This window comes from Dendrobates tinctorius, unplaced genomic scaffold (assembly GCF_039654945.1).
Source record: "Dendrobates tinctorius isolate UK_male_01 unplaced genomic scaffold, ASM3965494v1 ptg000104l, whole genome shotgun sequence".
NCBI classification, from domain to species: Eukaryota; Metazoa; Chordata; class Amphibia; order Anura; family Dendrobatidae; genus Dendrobates; species Dendrobates tinctorius.
Window position 1 is genome coordinate 14,226,276 of NW_027361772.1, and position 21,791 is coordinate 14,248,066.

The 21,791-nt window shown below is 42.4% G+C and overlaps 1 protein-coding gene across 1 annotated transcript in view; it reads left to right on the forward strand.

The window, feature by feature from the left end:
* NOTCH3 (notch receptor 3) overlaps positions 1-15,779 on the forward strand; it is an 86,536-nt gene extending 70,757 nt beyond the window's left edge. The window contains exons 16-34 of the mRNA XM_073588789.1: positions 533-652; positions 939-1,091; positions 1,175-1,403; positions 3,308-3,509; positions 5,183-5,336; positions 5,423-5,607; positions 5,885-6,017; positions 6,244-6,495; positions 6,701-6,813; positions 6,983-7,536; positions 8,647-8,976; positions 9,090-9,253; positions 9,347-9,563; positions 9,645-9,729; positions 9,821-9,983; positions 11,296-11,594; positions 11,782-11,929; positions 12,030-12,127; positions 12,359-15,779. Of these exons, the coding sequence (XP_073444890.1) occupies positions 533-652; positions 939-1,091; positions 1,175-1,403; positions 3,308-3,509; positions 5,183-5,336; positions 5,423-5,607; positions 5,885-6,017; positions 6,244-6,495; positions 6,701-6,813; positions 6,983-7,536; positions 8,647-8,976; positions 9,090-9,253; positions 9,347-9,563; positions 9,645-9,729; positions 9,821-9,983; positions 11,296-11,594; positions 11,782-11,929; positions 12,030-12,127; positions 12,359-13,630 (4,871 nt within the window). The 3' untranslated portion in view covers positions 13,631-15,779. The remainder of the gene's footprint in view (positions 1-532; positions 653-938; positions 1,092-1,174; positions 1,404-3,307; positions 3,510-5,182; positions 5,337-5,422; positions 5,608-5,884; positions 6,018-6,243; positions 6,496-6,700; positions 6,814-6,982; positions 7,537-8,646; positions 8,977-9,089; positions 9,254-9,346; positions 9,564-9,644; positions 9,730-9,820; positions 9,984-11,295; positions 11,595-11,781; positions 11,930-12,029; positions 12,128-12,358) is intronic.
* The last annotated feature ends 6,012 nt before the right edge of the window (positions 15,780-21,791 follow it).

Below are 21,791 nucleotides of genomic sequence, written 5' to 3' on the forward strand. Positions count from 1 at the left end.
TTCCTGTTAATGAGGTAGTCCGATTTGAAGTGGTGTCCAGCGGGCCTTTAGTGTAAAGCCGGCCATTCTCGTTAGATAGCTGTCTGCCAAACTATCGTTCAACCAACAGGTTTCTCTCTCAACTCCACCCCTCCTTCATATATTATGAATGCTCTGCCGTTTGTGTTTTCAGTGGGCAGAAGGGAAAAAGTTGCAGCCAGACTCCTGTTACCGGCTTATCTCACATGAAACCAAGAAATTTTAACAGTCCGGCTCTTCCCTTCCCCGACCTAATCTGTCAAGGGAGAGTTGGGAGTGCTCCCTACTGATAAAATGGTTGACATTTATCTAATGTGTATGGCGCCCTAATAGACAGACATGTTTCTAATAAGGGTCTGAAATAGGATAAGGGTCTTCTTTGATTACGCCCTTTTTTTTTTTTTATATACAGGCAGTTAAAACATACCATGGTGGAAAATTATTTTTTACTATACGTGTTGCAAAAAGTTTTTTTTGTAAAATACCTCATTTTTTTTAACCATATTCTTTAAAGGTCAGACCTGTGAAACCGTGCTTGCTCCCTGCAGCCATGAGCCCTGTCATAATGGCGGGATCTGCACACCCACCTCAGACTATGAGAGTTACACCTGCAAATGTCCCCTTGGCTGGAATGGTAAGAGTAAAATAAAACTGAAATATACATTGTATAACATCAAGAAATATAAAAAATAAAAAGCCATGCTCCTTTTAATGGGAACAGGTCATTAGGAAACCTACCGTATTTTATTTTTTTTATTAAATGGAAAAAAAAGCATAAACATGATATTTTGTAGTTTTTATAAAATCTAAAAAAAAAAAAATGTATTCGGTACATGGTTTCAATTGGAAGAAAAGAAAATGGGCTGAGACAGTATAGCTTCTTAACAGTATCACGGACGGTCACATCTTTCTTGTTACAGGTGATTCATGTGACATTGATGTGAATGAATGCAGCCGCAGCCCTTGCAAAAATGGCGGCCAGTGCACCAACCTCCCCGGATCCTACAACTGTGCCTGCAGACCTGGCTACACAGGAGCCGACTGTGAGACCGACATTAATGACTGCGCACCTAGTGAGTCACTTGTGTATCCCACAGCGAAACTAGACAGATGCCGTCAGTGCCCGGCCAACTTAAAACTCTCGTCTTTTTCCTAGATCCGTGCCTTAATGGCGGCACCTGCAGAGATGGGGTCAACTCCTTCACCTGCACCTGTCTGCCTGGATTCACAAGCTCAAGATGCATGAATGAAATTAATGAATGTCTTAGTAACCCCTGTCGCAATGGCGCAACCTGCTTGGACTACGTGAACAGCTACGTGTGTATCTGTGCCCCCGGATACTCGGGACCATTTTGTGAGGCCAACATACAGGACTGCACCGATAGGTAATGGATTCACCGGTCGCTTTCTTATCTGAAGTTCGTTTCTCACTCTCTTGCGTTTACCCCCCCCCCCACACACACACACACACACACACACTTCAGTAGTTCCAGACTTCTTATTATATACATGGTAGTCTTGTGGGCGAGAGTCAAGACAATGGCGGGAAGAAAGATGAGCATGTTGGATTTCAACATGTCCTATCCTTCTGCACTCATGGGACGCGCTGCCGGGTTCTCCTGTAGCTGACACTTTATTTTTGTGGCCGCACGTACAGCGAATGAAATAAGTTTTGAACACGTCACCAATTTTCTGAGTGAAGAACAACCCACCCAAAAAAATAACAATAACCCAATTCACACAGGCGAAAGTAATCAAACCATAGATTCCATAAATTATGTGTAATAATGAGAAGTGGCACAGGGAAAAAGGATTGAACACGCTTACTGAAATTTATTTAATACTTCATACAAAAGCCTTTGTTAGTGATGACAGCTTCCAGTATGGAGAAACTAGTCGCAGGCATTGCTCAGGTGTAATTTTGTCCCATTCTGCCACACTTCACTTCCTGAAGGTCTTGTGGGCTCCTTCTATGAACTCTGAGCTTTAGTTCCTTCCATAAGTCTTCTATTGGATTCAGGTCCGGTGATTGGCTTGGCCATTCTAGCAGCTTTATTTTCTCTCTCTGAAACCAATTGAGAGTTTCCTTGGGTGTGTGATTGGGATCGTTGTCTTGCTGAATGGTCTTTCCTCGTTTCATCTTCAACATCCTGGTAGACAGCAGCAGATTTTTATCAAGGTTGTCTAGGTACATTTGTCCATTCATCCATCCTTCCTTCAATCATATGAAGCTTTTCCGTGCCATATGCTGAAAAACAGTCCAACAACATGATGTTCCCACCTCCGAACTTCACTGTTGGTATGGTGTTTTGGGGTAATTTGCAGTACCTTTTGATTTGATATGGAGTGATATGCAGTGCCTGCCACTATGCAGGGGTCCTAGAGCACAGCTCCACAGCGCTGTGCATAGCACATCCTCAGGAGCAGCATTATCCAGGTGACACATCGCTGCATCAACTTTGCACACCTTTCGTTCCACGGTTAGGTCAGGTTCTTGTAGGTAGGACCAAAGCGCTATCATACAATGATGACGTATCCCGGTGATTTATTATTTTATAAGATGGGAATAACCCTTTAATTTAAAAAAAAAAAAAAAAAAAGTAAAATATCCTCTCTAAACTGAGTATCTCCAATTGCTGCTGCTCGTTGATTTGGGAACAGTTTTTCTTCTGTGCCCCTCTGTTCCAGAGTTATGCCCTCCCGGTAATAAAGATGCAAATTTTCCCTTTATAACCAACTGGGTGTATATCACAGAACTTCTCTGTGGGCGTGGCTGTGTTTTGATTGGCCAGCATCAGAGGAGATGATGCCCACTCAGTTCTGTGATTTACGCCCAGTTGGTCGAAGGAGAGAAATTGCATCATTATTACAGGAGGGCATAACTTTGAAACGGAGGGGCACAGAAGAAAAATAAAAATGGTTTCAGAATCAGTGGAGCAACGCCAACTAAAGGAAGTACTCGGTTTAAATTTTAAAAAACAAAAAAAATCTAGTGACCGGTCCTTTTTGTAAAGATCGGGATGGATGAGCAATGTAGTATAAAATGTCGAGATCCAACATAGTGTATACAAAATTATCGAAACTGTTTAATCCTTTATAAAAAAAAAAAAAATTTGTTCCCACATCTATTTTTTTCGTTTACTTTTAGAATTTAAATGCAAAAGTTCAGATTCGTAGCAAAAAAAAAAAAAAAAACTGCACTCACAATGGCTGAAGTTTAGACTTATATTTGACAATATCTCATACACTCTCTGTTGGTTGATTTGCCATTTCTATCGTCTGCCCACAGTTCATGTTTCAATGGCGGTACATGTGTGGATGGCGTCGACACGTACAGCTGCATCTGCCGTCTCGGCTTCACCGGGTCTCACTGCCAGCACGAAGTAAATGAGTGTGACGCCCATCCCTGCCAGAACGGAGCCACGTGTGTGGACAAGGTGGAGTCCTATCGCTGTATCTGTCCCAATGGATACACAGGAACTCAATGTCAGGTAAGGTAGCCATGTTGTGCTTGCATGGCTGGGGGCATAACCAGAAATTAGGCTACTAAATGTGTCTAGGAATCCCAAAAATTTCCAATGTAAAGGTCATGGCAGGAGCATTACCAAGTGGGCATGGCTAAAAATGATCAGTTATTTAGTATGGTAGTCCAGGGCGCCTCTTGCAATTTTCTTCATTTGTAATGTTACTCCCATCATGCTTCAGGATATGGTGAACTGATTTCAAGCTGAGAGAGGCTTTTTCCTGTGCCTCTGGCCATACCCTACTGAATTATTCTTTTTAGACTATCTAAAGGGGCCGGGTAACACCTGACATAAGTTACTGCTGCCCTTTACTTCCTCCCTGCCGATGTCAGGAGCAGGAGATAAACAGAACGGGAAAGATCAAGTTAAAGGGAATCTGTCACCCCTTTTTTGAGATATCATATAATGATATCATTCAATTGTGTGTCACATAAGGATTCTCTTAGTACTTTTGCTTCCCCCTGACCCCGCACCTTTCATGCATAAATACCTTGTTTATATTGGTTCAGATGTATGTAAACTGCCGCTGTCCGGTCCAATGGGCGGGGCTTATTCACCTGCTCCCCCCTCCCTGTCTTGCTCTATGCATTTCTTCTTGTGTAGAGCAAGACAGGGAGGGGAGGAGCAGGTGAATAAGCCCCGCCCAGCGGACCGGACAGCGGCAGTTTACATACATCTGAACCGATATAAACAAGGTATTTATGCATGAAAGGTGCGGGGTCAGGGGGAAGCAAAAGTACTAAGAGAATCCTTATGTGACACACAATTGAATGATATCATTATATGATATCTCAAAAAAGGGGTGACAGATTCCCTTTACGGATATAATACTACAGAAATCTAATCTATTTTTTTTTGGGGGGGGGGTATTAAATCACTCTCTAATAATGTCCTGTGATCACAGCAGCCTCTGCATTCAGATGAGCAGTGTGTAGCAGTGTACTAACAGGAGAAGGAGGGTTCTGACTAGTCGACTAGGTTAAAGCTTTCCTACACCAATGTGACCTGACGGACCATGCCCGCTTCCCTGTGAATTAGTTAGACAACATCTGCACCACAGATTATTGAGCTTTTCAGGAAAAAGCTTAGAAAATCCCTGTACATATTCTTTTCCTAAATCAATAGTTCACGTGAAAATAAGCAACTTTGTAATATATCTTATCAGAGTAATCTGCTTCGTTCTCTACCAAAATTGATCGGTCATCATTAGAATTCTCAATTCTGAGGTAAAATCTGTATTCGGTGAAGACCGACTTCCCCATTACTGAGAGAGGAGATGCCAGTTGCTATGGATACAGTTCTATGTCAGTAATGGGGGAAGTCTGTCTTCACCAAATACAGATTTTACCTCCGAATTGAGAATTTTGATCAATTTTGGCCTAGAAAGAAGCAAATTTCTCTAAGATAAATTACAAAGCTGCTTATTTTCACTTGTACGATTGATTTATTTATGACATAAAAGTTAAAACGACGGTTTACGCCTTAATTTCTTCACAAAAATAATTAAAAAAAACAAACTATTGAAATGAAGCGCTGTAATACTGCCCCCTAAAGATCAGATCATAGAACTGAACAGTACTTTTTTTTTGGGGGGGGGGATCATGTCCTCTTTTAACCCTTTATTCAATTCATTGCTTCAGATTCTAGTGGATCTGTGCCAGAGTTATCCCTGTAAAAATGGTGGTCGGTGCATACAGAAGGGCCCCTCTATCCACTGCGATTGCCCTCCAGGATGGGCAGGGATTTACTGTGATGTGCCCCGCGTCTCGTGCGAAGCGGCAGCCAGTAAAAAAGGTAGGACGGAGATGTCAACAGATGGTTCAGAAGAGCATTGACACCTGCAACACCTCCTTGTAAATCGGTCTGTGTTTGTGCCTTAGGTGTTCGTCTCGATCAGCTTTGTCACTCGGGGGGAACCTGCATAAGTACCGGCACCTCTCACAAGTGTTATTGCCGAGGGGGCTACACTGGCAGCTACTGTGAAACCCCCATTAATCAGTGTGACCCAGACCCATGTCAGAATAGAGGATCCTGTCATAGTTACCTGGGTGGATATGTATGCGAGGTGAGTAAGGGTGATTAATAGTTATAATAGGTTTTTATGATTGTTTACATTATTATTTTTTTATCATTGATGGGGTTTTTTTGTATGTTATTTTTTCATTGTTTTTTATAATTTTGTTGCTTTTTATTTGGTTTTCATCATCACATTTTATCTTCATAGCTTGTATTACGTTTTATTTGTTTGTTTTTTATTGCATCTTATTTTAATTACTTATATTTTTAAATATATGTCTACGTACTTTAACTTTTATTTATTTTTTTAATTTCCCCTCATTTAGTGCCCTGCTGGATTTGAAGGAAAGAACTGTGAAATTGACATAGATGAGTGCCAGTCCCATCCCTGCCAAAATGGAGGTTCCTGTATTGACTTGATTGGGCGCTACATCTGCTCTTGTCCTCCTGGCACCCTTGGTGAGATCACTAATTATTATTTATAAATAATATAATAATAATATTTATAAATATTATATATTCATAATTATATATAAATATTTATACATTGTTAATTATTTCTATTATTTTTTTTTTATAAAGTATTGATAAGTTGGCTTCTACCTAACACTATAATATCTCCATTACCAGTGCCTGTTCCCTGGCACTGTGTTCACTCACATCCCATTTTTCCCATATTTTACAGGCGTGCTTTGTGAGATCAATGAGGACGACTGTTCCTCACTCACTAATGCAGGACTGCCGAAGTGTCTGAACAACGGGACGTGCGTAGACAAAGTTGGTGGCTACCGCTGCAATTGTCCTCCTGGTTACACTGGAGAGAGGTGCGAGGGTGACATCAATGAGTGCTTGTCTGCGCCTTGCGTCGCCCACAACACCCGCGACTGCGTCCAGATGGCCAACGACTATCAGTGCATATGCAAGAACGGCTACACCGGTAAGGAGAAGGAGGAAATGTCTTCTCACCTTGTTAGAATTGCCTTTCAGGAGTCTCAGAAAGCTTGAGTGAGCAATTATGGCGGCCATATTTTTTTTGGCGCCAATTTTCATGCAGTTTTACTAGAATGACGCCCTATTTGCTTTTGGGCTACTTTCGTACTGACAGCCATATTCTATCTAACACGTATGTGTGGCCTTTTCAGGTCGGCGATGCCAGAGCGTAGTGAACACCTGCGAGTCCCGACCTTGCCATAATGGCGGAGTGTGTCGTGTCACTGTAAACACCCCTCTTGGATACACTTGTCGCTGCCCCTCGGTAAGCATTTTTCTTTTACACCCCTCTTACCTAACTAGTAAAAGTCAGTGGGTGATCCATTAAGGCAATGGTTGCCTAATCTAGACTACCCCTTCAATTATCCTTGACAAAATACATTCACTCATTTGCTTTTCTTTTTTTTTTCCCTTATTTTTTTTTTTTTTTTTAGGGCTTTTCTGGCCCCTCATGTGAGCATACAGTAAAGTCCTGCCGAGAACTTACCTGCCCTTCTGGCTACACATGTGTCCCCTCGCCCCAGGGCCCCCGCTGTGTGTGCCCGCCTGGCATAGATTGTCGGCTTCTCAATACCACGCATGCCCCTCGTCTGTCTTCTTGTTCCCCTTCTCCATGTCAGAACAATGCCCAGTGCGTCCATTCCCCCAAATTTCCTTTCTTCAACTGCATTTGCCCTCCTGGGTTTTTGGGACCACGATGTGATATTAAACCTCCCATAGTGAATTTCCCACCCCAGGATCCAGAATGTAGCCCCCCTCAGTGCATTAATAAAATAGGGGACGGCCATTGTGATAAGGAGTGCAGCTCCAAGGAATGCCAATATGATGGCGGAGACTGCATCTTTAAAAGAGACGACCCGTGGAAGAACTGCCCTCGACAAGACTGCCGGGCCCTCTTCAACAACTCGCAGTGCGATCCCCAGTGTGCGACCGCAGAATGCCTCTACGATAACTTCGACTGTCGAGGTGGAGGCGAACGCAGCTGCAAGTAAGTCATGGAAAAACTAGGTTGGGGGGTGCACCTTTGTTGGAGGAGCAGTCAGGTGGTGGACAGTGGAATATTTGGGTGGGAGAGGGGGTGGTTATTTTCATTTGACTACTTGATCGTTTTTTTTTTTGTTTTTTTTTAAAGATGAAATGACCAAAAAAAACCAATATAATTCTAGCTTTTTTTTATTTTTTATATATTTTTTTTCCTTTACAACATTTACTGTGTGGGTAAAATTTGCAATATGCCTTTTAACTTTTTTTAACTGTTTTGCTTTTTGTTTTTTATTTAACTGTATGGGTCATTGAGAGAGGAAATAGGGAACCTCTCTCTTCCTTACACACCACAAGATCTAAATGATTATGGTGACAGTGGCACTTAATCTGAGCTAGCGTGGATTGTGGTTGTTAGAGGAAGGTGCCGGCTGTATAACACAGTCGGCACCTGCCACACATGGAGCAGGCTCAGCTCCTGTTCCGCTGTATCCACATGCACCCTACATCAGGGTCCCCCAACTCCAGTCCTCAAGGCCCACCAACAGATCATGTTTTCAGGATTTCCCTTGTATTGTACAGGTGATGCAATTATCACCTTGGCAATACTAAGGAAATCCTGAAAACATGACCTGTTGGTGGGCCTTGAGGACTGGAGTTGGGGAGCCCTGCCCTACATCCACAATACGTGTATGACAGGGTGCACAAATGGGTAACCAAGTTTTTACAACATAACTTAAAATATTAAGCTAAACCAGAGTCTTCTCCAAAAGATAGATGTGAAGAACTACACTCTTGAAACGCCTAGTTCTTCAGATCCACGATGAATGATAGACCCCACTAGTGCAAGACTGCAATAGCTTGTTCCAAGAAATAGACACCCATCTGTAGACTGCTGTCTCTCATTCTTGTCACTCATCAGCGTATAGTTGCTGGGTCATAGGAATTTGATAGCGGAGGAAGTTTGGATACAGGAGAAATGAATGGTGAACAGGGCAGCACTCCTCATTTGCATTTCACTTTATATAATTCCATTATTACCTTGGCCAGGCAATGGATAATATGATGCATGAGTGCACTTTTTACATTTTTTTTTTTTTTTTTTTATTATTTTCAGCCCAGTCTATGCAAAATACTGCATGGACCATTATGGTGACGGGCGCTGTGATCAAGGATGCAACTCTGAAGAATGCGGATGGGATGGCCTTGACTGCGCCGGAGGTCGAGATGGAGAACAACTAGCAGATGGCGTTCTGGTCGTAGTGGTTCTGCTTCCACCTGAGCAGCTGATGAAGCAGAGCACGGCCTTCCTGCAGAGCCTCAGTGCTATCCTGAGGACCAGTCTTCGATTCCGTCTGGACAAAAATGGGAAGTACATGATCAAACCCTACCGAAAAAGCCAGACGTCACAGCGACGTGTTAGAGAGCTGGATCATGATATTATAGGGTGAGTACAAGGCTACCCTTATTAGACTGGTGTATACATATGTTCTTGCCATCACATGTGGAAATGGAGTAAACCCATTTTTGAGGGTTTGTTTTGTTACCTCCCATATACAGATCTGAGGTGTCACTGGAAATTGATAATCGCTTATGTAAGAAACAAGTGGACGACAAGGAGATGTCGGAATGCTTCCCCGATGCAGAGAGCGCGGCAGACTACTTGGCCGGACTCAGCGCGGTTGACAAGCTGCATTTTCCTTACCCACTGATATCTGTAACCAGTAAGTCCTGTTCCAAGGATGAGGGGATGCAGAAATGACAGGAATAATGGCCATCATATACTTTATTATATGACTATCCTGTTCTCTTCTCAGGTCATAAAAAGGAAGAAGAAGAAGAAGAAACCTCTGCTTTCCATCTGCTGCCACTAGTGGCAGTGGCCGGACTTCTGGTTTTAGTGGTGGCCATATTGGGTGTCCTGGTATCTCGCAGGAAAAGAGCACATAGTACACTGTGGTTTCCTGAAGGATTCATCTTAAAGAAGGACAGAGACCGCCGGGAGCCTGTTGGTCAAGATGCTCTTGGGCTCAAGTAAGGATGGACCAAGATATCTGATGGATCATATCTATGGTCACTTCTGATACCATAATCATCTCGTTGATGTTTTTGCAGGAACATTGCCAAAGCAGAACGTCTCATGGAAGATCCATCTGAAGACTGGACGGAGACAGACTGCCCCGAGACGAAAAGACTCAAGGTAATGCGGAGTTTTCTAGATGTTAAACTTTAGGCTGAACCAAACTTTAACAAGAAAAGGAGTTCACTCACTTTTGATTTTAATTCTGAAGACTGAGGAGCTTTCACCATGCCGGCAGGATCCTGTTGACCCTCGTCCCTGGACACAACACCACTTGGCAGCCGCAGATATTAGACTTCCTCCAGCTACAGCATTGACACCACCTCAGGGTGACTATGAAAGTGATGGCATGGATGTCAATGTACGAGGTCCAGGTGAGGACACAAACTAGGCTTCTTACTCTTCACTCTGCCACACATCTATCGACTTTTAAGGCAACCCCTATACACATTACTTAACTGCCGGCCGAATGATTGTCTGGCAGCTATCTCTCTCGAATTTCCCATGTACAGACACATTTGGCTTGGCAGAGCATTCTTATGTTCTCGGAGAGGCTCGTCTTACAAATACTTATCTCCAGGGAGAAGAAAAGGATCGGCCACTGGAAATCCACCAGGCCGGATCCATCTCGCTCCTGATTTAATCTTTAAGGGAGCGTTAAGAAACCCCCGCTGATATCAAAGGTTTTCACTGACTTACTATTTTTCTGCTGGACGCAGAACCAAAAAGTACATTAAAAATCTCATTTAAACAATGGGCCATGAAGAGCTCGTCATCAGAAAATCACCGGCCTTAGTTTTGTCATGCTGAATATGCATGACTAATTCTACAACATCTTAAGTAGAAAGATCCTAAACCATGCCAGTGTTTCCAAGAGAAGCAGTGCATTGTATAGGAAAGAGAACCTCACTTGACAGGTTCAGTACATGCATTTACGGGAAATCAAACTATGGTCACACAGGTAGTTAGCAGGTGGCTAATCATGCTGTTAACACTCTTATCCCACACAAAATACAAAACCCAAGAGAAAAAAAAACACAAAATGAGTATATACCCTGTTTGTAAATAAACAGTAATAGTGCATGTATAAAACATGGGGCATTTGGTTAACAGTTTTTATCAAGAAAGCATAAAAGCCATCCCACCGCGACAAGGTGTACCCCAATTGGGACAATCCTGTCTCTAAGTAGCCTATGTTATTTACATGTGCTATTACTATTTACTTGCTTCAGGGTATATGCCCTTTTTCTTGCGTTTTGTCTGCGAAATGGCCACAGTGTGGACATGCTCCTGTATATTTTATGTAGAACAACTTTTATGTTCCAGCTCATTTTTTTAGTTTTGCTGCAGTTTCTTGTACTCTGTACAAACTGGGACATGGCTTCCCCTTTTTGAGCTAGGCATTTATCTATAGAACTTCCCATGTATAGATGTATGCGCAGTTGGACCCCCGTCCTGCTCTGCCAAATCTACATTGAGGACCGCTGACACAAGGTGCGGATTTAATACTAGAGATAGGACCATTCCGACTAGGTACACCTTGTCGCGGTGGGATGACTTTTTTACATTTTTTTTTTTTTTTCACAAGAGTGTTAACTAAGTACCCCATGTTATTGACATGTACCAGTACTATTTACTCACTACAGGGTAAATGCTCACATATTTTTTTTTTTTTCCTCTGTCAAGATGGTTTCACCCCTCTTATGCTGGCTTCCTTCCTGGGAGGCGGCCTAGAGCCTGAATCACAAGAGGAGGAGGAAGAAGGGGAGGTTTCGGCTATTGCTGATCTTATTTGCCAAGGAGCATCATTGGGGGCTCAGACAGATCGGACCGGTGAGACGGCGCTACACCTCGCAGCTCGTTATGCCCGAGCAGATGCTGCGAAGAGGTTGTTGGATGCCGGCGCAGATCCTAACGCACAAGATAATACCGGCCGGACCCCACTGCATGCTGCCGTGGCTGCTGACGCACAAGGAGTTTTCCAGGTAAGTAATGGCCAAATTGCCATCTCTTTTTTCGGGGGGGAAAATAAAATTTCAATGACCGCTCATATGACCTCTGCTGTTCTTACAAGAATTGGCACTCCGCTTTTCTACATTTTTGACTGGAAGAAAAAAAAATCTGCTATTACCAATCCTATGAGCATTTTTGTTTATTTTTTTTCCATTGCAGATCCTGATCAGAAACCGTTCCACTGATTTGGATGCACGAATGGGTGATGGATCCACAGCGCTAATCTTGGCTGCCCGACTGGCTGTGGAGGGCATGGTGGAAGAGCTGATAGCCTGCCATGCTGATGTCAATGCCGTTGATGAACTTGGTTAGTGTTGTCTTTCCTTTTTTTAATGTGTTGGTTGTCAACTTTAGGGTTTGGGTTTTTTTTTTCCCTTGAATCTGATCAGGCCTGTATATTTTGACAGGAAAATCTGCTCTGCACTGGGCAGCAGCCGTCAATAATATTGACGCGGCCTTGGCTCTGCTTAAGAATGGTGCCAATAAAGATATGCAGGATAGCAAGGTGAGTGTGTGGGGGTACTTAGATGTGATGTCTGGTAGTCTAAAAGGTTCAGCAATACGAAGGAGCACCGTTCCTTTCTGGTTTTCTAGACTCAATGTTAAATCCCTTAGATGTTGGTGTGTGTGTGTGGTGTTCACACCGAGCCAGAGATCATCCCGATTACCTTAGTTTTTCCACGTCTGATAGAACTTTAAGTTATTATCTCTTCTAAATAATTGCTTTTCCCTGCAGGAGGAGACCCCATTATTCCTGGCTGCCAGAGAGGGAAGTTACGAAGCCGCAAAAGTTCTTCTTGACCATTACGCCAATCGTGAGATTACCGATCACATGGACAGACTCCCGCGTGACATTGCACAGGAGAGACTACACCATGATATTGTTCAGCTCCTGGAGGAACACAACACAGTCAGAGGGTCACAGGGAACAATGGGAGGGCACACCATGTCACCACTTCTTTGCCCTCCAAATGGCTTCATGGGCAACATCAAGCAAACCCCACAAGGGAAAAAGAATCGCCGGTCAGGTGCCAAATCTGGCGGAGCCAGCCTGAATCGAGCAGAAGCCAAGGAAGCAAAAAACAGAAACAAAAAGTTGTCTCTTGATTGCCCTTCCGGGAGTGGAGGATTACTGGAGAGCTCAGTCACCCTTTCACCGGTAGATTCCCTTGATTCACCCCGTGCATACAGCGCCAATCCTGGATCCCCAGCCATGCAGATCCCTGGCACATTTCACCTTGGATCCATTTCTGTGCCCTCCACCCCTCTTGTGAATGGGCTTATGGAAGGGCCTTTCGCTGTGTCTCTGGCACGATTAAATGAGATAGGTGATGCTCAAGGGAATGCGATGCTGGCTCTGCAAGGAAGAATACCACTGCAACGAGCTCCGAGCTGCGTTGTCAACGGGTTAAACCTTGGCATGTTAAATTCAGGCAACATGCCCTTTACTTGGCAAAGCCATTTGAATCCTTCACATCAAGCACGCAATGTAATGGCAGGGGCTCCTGCTGGATCAGTCCCAAACTTGCATCAGCTTCATGCTCAGCAGGTCTTGATGTTGCAGAACCAGATAGCAATGCAAAGCCCCGTGAAGATCCAGATGGAGCAGTGCCAGATGCCTCCTAACACAACTCATCTAAGGCAGCAGAGCATGCCGCACGTAGCCGACAGGTCAACCCAGCCACTTACCCCCAGCGAAGGAAACTTCTTTAAGCAGCAAAGTGTTCCTAACGAAGGCAGCATACAGACGCCACCGACCGTTCAAGCCTCGTCTCAGCAGACCTTCGCACCTTCTCAAGAAGAAACCCCGAAACACTACCTACACATCCCGAGTGAGCACCCTTACCTGACACCCTCTCCGGAGTCGCCAGAGCAGTGGTCCAGCCCATCACCTCACTCGGTATCTGAGTGGTCCGACGCCACTCCAAGCCCTGTGGTAGTGGGTGGCACACAAGGCCCAACGTCTCACCTACCAGAGCAAGCTACCAATATGCAGGTGTTTGCCTGACCTGCACAGGACCTCCTAGTTGTTTTGTCGTTGCCTTCACATCTTGCCCTTGCGTTGACTTTTTTTTTTTTTTTTTAATTCTCCGTGCTCCACACTCGATGTGCCACCCTTTGACGGTGGCTTTCCTGCTACTTTGCTCCTTCTTACTCTACAAAACAAACAAAAAATGAAGTCTCAAGTGATTCTGTAAGAATGTTTTATGACGGGACCATGAAGAAAAAACTTCTCTACAAGGGGACCATTATATATATAAATATATATACTTGTATTTTTTGTACAAACCTTTTCATAACAGTAATATTTTTGTTTTTTTTATTGCAAGGAGAAAAGACTTCATTTTTATTTTTTATCCGCAGATATAAAATCTATTATGTGCACAGAAAAAAAAAAAAGAAAATGTTACAATTGTTAAAAGGAGGTGTTTCCCTGCTTTTTTTTTTTTTTAAGAAAACAAAGCTATAGTCACTGCCCTATGCTGCTCCACTTTTGGGGGTTAATTATGACTTTAGATGGACTTTTTAATAGACAATATTTTTATCTGTTAATTCCTCTTGTTCATATTTTTTTCTTTTTTTTGGAAGAAAAAGGAAATTCCACCCGGACTGTGTCTCAAAGAAGCGGTACAAAAATTTAGCAAGAATTTTTAATTTTACTGTAGTATAGTCACAATTTTGAGGCTTTTACCCCTCAAATTTGAATGAAATTGTTACACTCTGCCATTAGACATTTTTTTTATTGTTTAAAAAAAAAATGAAGAAAATTCTAATTTTGAAATTTTAATTTTTAGACATTTACCTTTTTTATGATTTTTTTTTTTTTTTTTTCTTTTTTACAATTTCCATCAATTTCAAGGCGGTAAAAGCTGCAAATTCTTTTGACTTCCCATCTGTTTTACAGTGCTTGTTATATTGTTTCTTGCTGATTTGTCAGATTGTAATTACAAGAAGTTAAGGGGTGTAGAAAAATTTTGCCCATCGTTCAATCAAATTTTTTAAGAATTGCATCAAATTTTCACGCTGAAGATTTGTTTTTTGTTTTTTTTTTTGTTTTTCTGCTTACATTGCCCTGTGGTTAATGGGGGGGAAGAAACCTTTTTTGGTGTTACCAATATTGTAATACTTAAATTGTATAATGCTAGGCTGTAGCCACATATATATGTCTATATATATATTTTTAAATATATATATATTTTTTGTGTACTGGGTATACATAGAAGAAATTAACCTTTTTTTTATTTTTTTTTTAAATGTGAGCGAAAGACATAGTAAAGGAATCAGCTGAACCAATCATGGGGAATGTTAATATACGAGATAAGTTGTACTTTTTTTTTTTATTTATACTGTGGTATAAATACATATATAAATGCACATCTCTAGATCATGATCTGTGTATTTTTTTTTTTTTTTTACACTGCCTTACAAATAAGTTAGATGTGTTTTTTTTTTTTTTTTTTTTCATGCATTGATAACTGCCTGCACCGTTAGACGCTGGGGGGGATTGTTCCTCTTCATAAAATTTTATCATATATGTATATTTTTTTTTTTTTTTTTTTTGAACACCCACAAATGTAAAAAAAAAAAATCTAAAATTTGAATGTAATGTGTCCCGATGCAATACCCAGAGGCATACTGTGTTAATTTTGCGTAAAAGGTCACAATCCCAAAATTATTTATAAAAAAAAAAAAAAAGTATAAATAATTTTGACAGCTAGCTATCCTGGGCACTGCCAATAAACCATAGGCTACAGAGCAACTTTGGGTTGTGTACTCAGTAAAAACCTGTTACTATTTTTTTTTTTTTTTTTTTTTTTTTTTAAGCCACTCAGTCTTAATTATTTCATGACCAAAAAAAAAAAAAAAAATTTTTTTTTTAAGGAGAAAGTCTAATGTTTTTTTTTTTTTTTTTTTATTTTACACTGATCCTTTTCCTCATTTTAATTATAGAACTTGTTAGTTATTTTTTATTAATCAACAATATGTATATTTTATTACTCTTGACATAATGTCCTTTTTTTTTTTTTTTTTAAAGAAATGATAAAAATTCATGGAAAAAAAATGAAAAAAAAAAAATGTAGCTTTATACTTTGTAAATATAATGGTACAGAATTCTTCATGTAAAGTGCCTAATTCAATAAAAACAAAATAATGTAGTCATTGAAATATCCTTTTTTTTATTCAAATTGCTGAATTCTTCAGTCTAAGTTTCCATTTTAGTAAATCTTAATTTATTGGTCCACTTCTGCGCACTTCCATTGCAGCTATGGCCTTATGTCTGTAGAAGCTCATGAGTTATAAGAAGCCGTAATGTAGAATCCATAGAAGTTTATGGGGCCCTAATTGTGTAATTGAAGGACGAAATAAAGTATGGGGTGGGCAGATATTGCCTAATATAAGCCATAATAGCTAGGTGCCATTCAAGACCCATAGAAACCCACTCTGCCTTGCTACTGTTCCCCACTCTGTCCATAGAGTGGGCAACATGGTAGTTCCAGCACAGTAAGGACCATTTCGCATATCCAAAATTCAGACTGCTGTGGGTGAAATGGCTGCGGGGTCTCCTGGCCTCAATTTTAGAACCTCATAGAGAACCTCTGCCAGTATAGACACTGTGATCTGTGCTTGAACCATCAATATCAGACGCGTAAAACCAGCGAATAATAAAACACAATTGCTAACTTTCTCGAATGGCTGGAAGGCACCTGGAAGAGTTGTCCCATAGCGAGAGACCTGACAATCACCGGCAGCAGCGCTGGGAAGAGTTGGCCAGGGGAGGAATCGGACTAGTCTACTCCCCAGCTAGAGTCCCTAGCTTGATTTTTAAAGTATATGGTCTGGTATTTCAGAGAAAATAGTAAGAAAAAGTACTTTGGCACACAAAGTAGGTTAAATCTTGGTGTATAATGTTATTTTTATCTGACCTGTGCAGAAAAAGAAAAAAAAAAAGCCAACGTTTCGGTCATATAAAGCCTTTCTCAAGGTATGGGGTGGTCAGAAGATCTGAGCAATGCAGAACTAGTCGTGCTGGGGCTCAGTTTCACATTGCTCAAATCTTCTGACCACCTCACATACATATAATCCTTGACAAAGGCTCTCATTGAAGTGAATTAGGCCTGGGTTGCGGTAACCAGAGAACGGCCACTACACAGTGTATGGCGCTGTGGTTGCCCATTTACTGTTTACTTTCAGATGTCACCATGAGACCTGCTGGTGTGCTGGGTGTTAGGTCATCTACAAAAATCAGTGAAGGGCTATCTGCGGAATAGGGCCATTGAAGTCTTGGACAACCTTATCTAAGAAAGGTTGAAAAATCTGTCCTTCTGTTTTTCTCTTCTCCCTCACTATAAAATATTAAATACCAATATGAAAGGCTGAAAGATCTATAGAACTGTGTCCAAGGTGTATGAATTACAAAGAAATCCAGTCTGAATATGACAGTGTAAAGTATGAAATTCTCCAATATTCATTAAAAATATATTTAGCCCGTTGACATAAATTTACATTTCTATGCACAGATGATGTGTCACTGATACAGATGGACGGGGCCGTCAGCCAGCATTGGCCTGACTTGATTTACCAGATGGCGCCATCCGTTATAATGAGTAGTTTCTCATTCTAGAAAATAATCTTCATTGAAATCTACGGTGTGATTGCCTTTTACAGGGATGATGTTGCTTCATTTCTACAATGTGTTTTTAAAGATTACTGGATAATTACCAAAGGACAAATTAGAGGATTGGAAAAAGTGAGGTCAAGACTTTCTTCAAGATCAGGGAAAATTCATGTTTCCTTTCCTAATCTAAGTGACTGGAAAGGGCTCAAATGGGAGATGGGCCCATGTGGAAAGTGGTCTACCCATCCCCTAAGCCCCTAGCCTGGTTAGATTCCAGGATAGGCGTCAATAAGCTGTGAACCTTTGCCTCAAAGGTGCCTGAATTCACTGCGATGGCAGCACAGTGGACCAAGGCGAGATCTCTTCCTGTATCATTGTAGGTGATAAATTCATATCCTTCTCCCTGCTTTACACCAACAAGTTCATAACGTACTTTCTAGTCCCTCTAAAACATTTGTGCTTGAACCCACGCTTCCTATTACTTAGCCTTCAGTATTGGCGACTGCTAGTTTTAATGGTGGTTGCAGAATCCCAGGAATTCTCTGCATCTGACCGTTCTTTACGAAGTGTCTAGGTTGGTCCTTCAGTGATGACCATCTTCAGGCATTTTGAGGGGGTAAATACCATTTCTGATTATTGGGCTGTTCACTTCACGTATTTGAGAACGATGGGAAAAACCCTTTACACCCCAGCAATAACAGGGGCTAAAGAAGCCAAACAAGCCTCTATCAGCTTCTTATTTTGGCCTCCTAGGACAATCTTCAGGGAACCATCGCTATGAGTGCTAACAAAACTCCCAACTTTTTGCTAACAAAACTCCCAACGATACTGATCTCTTGAGAATGATTTATCAATGGTGGCCTCAGATTCAAGCATGAGCAAGTAGATATACAATGGTGCACACTTTGCTGAATATTGGTGTTGAACCATTAGAATTTTAGTATTACCTTGTGTACATCAACAGTATTCTGAACAGTGCAGGCTCCAAGGAGGCAGAATCTCACACATTACCTGAGTCATGTAGATCTGCCATCTTTCTCATATCCCCCAACCATTCCAAATCCAGTAGTGGAAAGCTATCCCTCTGCTTTGTCTGAGCCATCTTAGCCTTGGTGCAGAAGGAGTGATGACGTCACAACAGTTCATTTGGACGGGATTAGGTTTTTATTTAACCAGTTTATTACTAGGATAGGTTGAAGGGGGAGACTAGGTGACACAAATCACTGATCAACATCCATGCTCCCAGTTTTCTACGCCTTTTTTTTTTTGTTTGTCCCTGTCTATTTTCTCCCCTTCCTTTGCACCACCTCCATGCATGCGTCCACGCGCTGATCAGTGGTCCATATTCCTGCTTGCTGATTTCCAAAACTTTTTAATTATTCACCATTTTTTACCAGGTCCCTCCAACCCCCCCCCCCTTACACCTTTCTTTCCTACAGCTGCCAAGGTGCTGACCAAACGCAAACACTGATTGGCACCTGTGCTCGCTTTTGGCAAGGACTTTTTTTTTTTCCACCGCATCCATGCGTGCATCCTTCAGAGCCATTGAGCGCTGGTCACTGAGGCACATCAGTGATTGGCCGCCGGTTGTTGCTTTTTTTTTTTTTTTTTTTAATAAAAAAAAGTAATTTACAATAGGGACAATAAAATATATTGCTGTTTCTACAAGATGTTCCGAGAGCAACTTAATCCCATTATGACGTTGGTCTTTAACTCCATTACGAGTGACTCCCACAATCCTTAGAGGCTTTTATTACAGTAATACCGAAGCCAGGGAAAGACCCCACGGTGGTGACTAATTATCGCCCAATATCCCTCATTAATGTTGATGTAAAACTCTACGCAAAAATTTTAGCTAACCGGTTGGCTCCCCTCCTGCCTTTAGTTGTACATTCGGACCAAGTGGGGTTTGTGCGGGGGAGAGAGGCGAGAGATGGCACAGGCAAGACCCTCATTTTGACTGCACATGCTAAATTAAAACAAACCACTGGCTTTGCTGTCGATTGACGCGGAGAAGGCCTTTGACCGTGTACACTGGGGTTTCATGTTTTCGGCCTTACGACAGATGGGCCTGGGGAGCCATTTCCTACATAGGATTGAGGCTCTATTTTCCGGACCTTTGGGGAGGGTTAGAATTTACGGTGCAATGTCAGACTCAATAGCCATTGGGAACTGCACACGACAAGGCTGCCCTCTGTCGCTCCTTTTATACACAGTAGTTATGGAACATTTGGCAGTGGAAATTAGAAAGAATCCCAGTGTGCACGGTCTATGGGTAGACCGTGCTCATTATAAGGTCTCTCTTTATGCTGATGACCTCCTGCTGTACGTATACCAGCCACACATTACTCTCCCGTCGTTGATGGCAGAGTTTCATAAATATGGTGCAGTCAGCAATTTTAAAATCAATTTTCATAAAACCGAAGCCCTTAATATATCCCTGGGACAGGCAGAACTTGTGAGGACCATGGGGAATTTCCCCTTTCGTTGGAAATCCGGAGCTATTCAATATCTGGGTGTTCAAATTCCCACCGACATGACTGACCTTTACAAACTAAACTATTTTCCCCTCTTAGAATCGACCCTGAAACGTTTGAGAGCGTACGGACAAAAGAACATCTCGTGGTTTGGCAGGATGAACTCATTTAAGATGGATGTTCTTCCCAGGTTTTTATACCTGTTCCAGGCGATTCCGATTATACCACCGAAGGCATTCTTCCAGACCATTAGATCTGCATTGACCCGTTTTATTTGGCAGACTTCTAAGCCCCGTCTAAAGTATACCATCCTGGCTACCCCGAAGTCCTGTCCGGGCCTCCCTGACCTAGAACTCTACCATCGGGCCTCCATACTTGTACACTTATTCGACTGGTAATTCGGCCACCGTTCCAAGCAATGGGTTCAACTGGAACAGACATCCTTTAATATCCTTCTACGGCACCTCCCATGGATCCGACGCTATGACTATGCTGCAGTCGACTCTGGGGGATCCACGGGCTTTTTGGCACGAGAAGCTCTATAGCTCTGGAACCGTTTAAAAATTAAAAAGAAATTGATCAGCGCCCTGAACGCGTTGACACCAATTTTTGGTAACCCAGATTTTCCTCCTGGTTGTCACAGAGACCAATTTTTGGGTTGGCATATTAGTACTGACTTATGCCTGGAACAGGTTCTGGTGGGGGGGGGGTATCCCATCTTTGGAAACCTTACGGGAACAGTTTCTCACTAGGGGGCTCTCCTGGATCGAATACAATCAACTGAGGTCGTTTGTCCGGGGACATATGGTTGACCACACTTCTCGCCCCCCCATGGCAAGGTTGGACAATTTACTACAGCAGGACCCTCCATCTCATCTGATTCCTCTTTTATATAAGGAATTCCACACTGGTGACCCGAAGCGATTCCGAGTTACATCCGAGCGTGGGAAGAGGAGATGGGATATAAATTCTCTACTGAGGATCTTGATAAAGCTTACCTTTTCACACACAAAATGTTCCCGGCTGGGGACGCACAGCAGAAAAATGTTAAGATACTGACCAGATGGTATCTGTCCCCTGTCAAACTGAAGTCCATTTTCCCATCAGTAGACGACACCTGTTGGCGGTGTGGAACCGAAAGAGGCACACTATTCCATATATAGTGGCAGTGCCCCACTATACGACCCTTCTGGAAGAAGGTGTTCTTGGCTTATCATAGAATTTCTGGAGATTGTCCCCCCCCCCCCCTCCCCGCAAATTGCCATCTTGTCGATCCTTCCGGGACCCATATCCACTCAGAAACGGAGCCTTCTCCGGTTCTCTATCACCACGGCACGCATGGTGATACCACGTCATTGGCGCACGGCAACACCGCCAGCTATGGCAGAATGGGTAACGGAATTCGCAGATATCTTCCGTATGGAAGAACTGATGGCTGAAATGAAAGGGGACAACACCCGCTTGATCCGTGTGTGGCAACCTTGGATCATGTTCAAGGAAACTACCGAGCTACCTCAACTGGCTGAGGATGCTTCATAGAGGTTGGTGTGGAGCTCTGGTGTCCGCCCCCCCCTTTTTTTTTTTTTTTTTTTTTTTTCCCTGCCCTCTCATAGGTTTCAGACACGTGATTGAAAACCTATTCCCCCCCCCTAATCTTCTCACCTTATACCCCTTCGTGCTCTTTCCCCCCCTCTTTGTCTCTTTCCTTCTTCTTCTGAAGTACACCTCTGCTGATACCTGTAAAGATGTTACTATTTATGTTCACAATTATTGTTTTCTTGCGTCTGACCATTATATACTACTACTGTACCAGATGATACTTGGGGAGGAATGATATCTCTCCAGCCTGTTCCATTGAACATAAGTAATGTATAACGAATGTTTATATAGTTGAGTTTATCAACCTGTAGTGCCAATTACTTGGATTGATTCTTATACATGGTAGTGCATATGAACCCTATACCAACATTCATCCCGCTGAGACATTACAAGCCCTTGTCTCAGAAGAGGTTTCGGTCTTATACGAGGCTGACTATACTGTGACCTTGCACGGCTTGGTGTACAATGTTTGATGT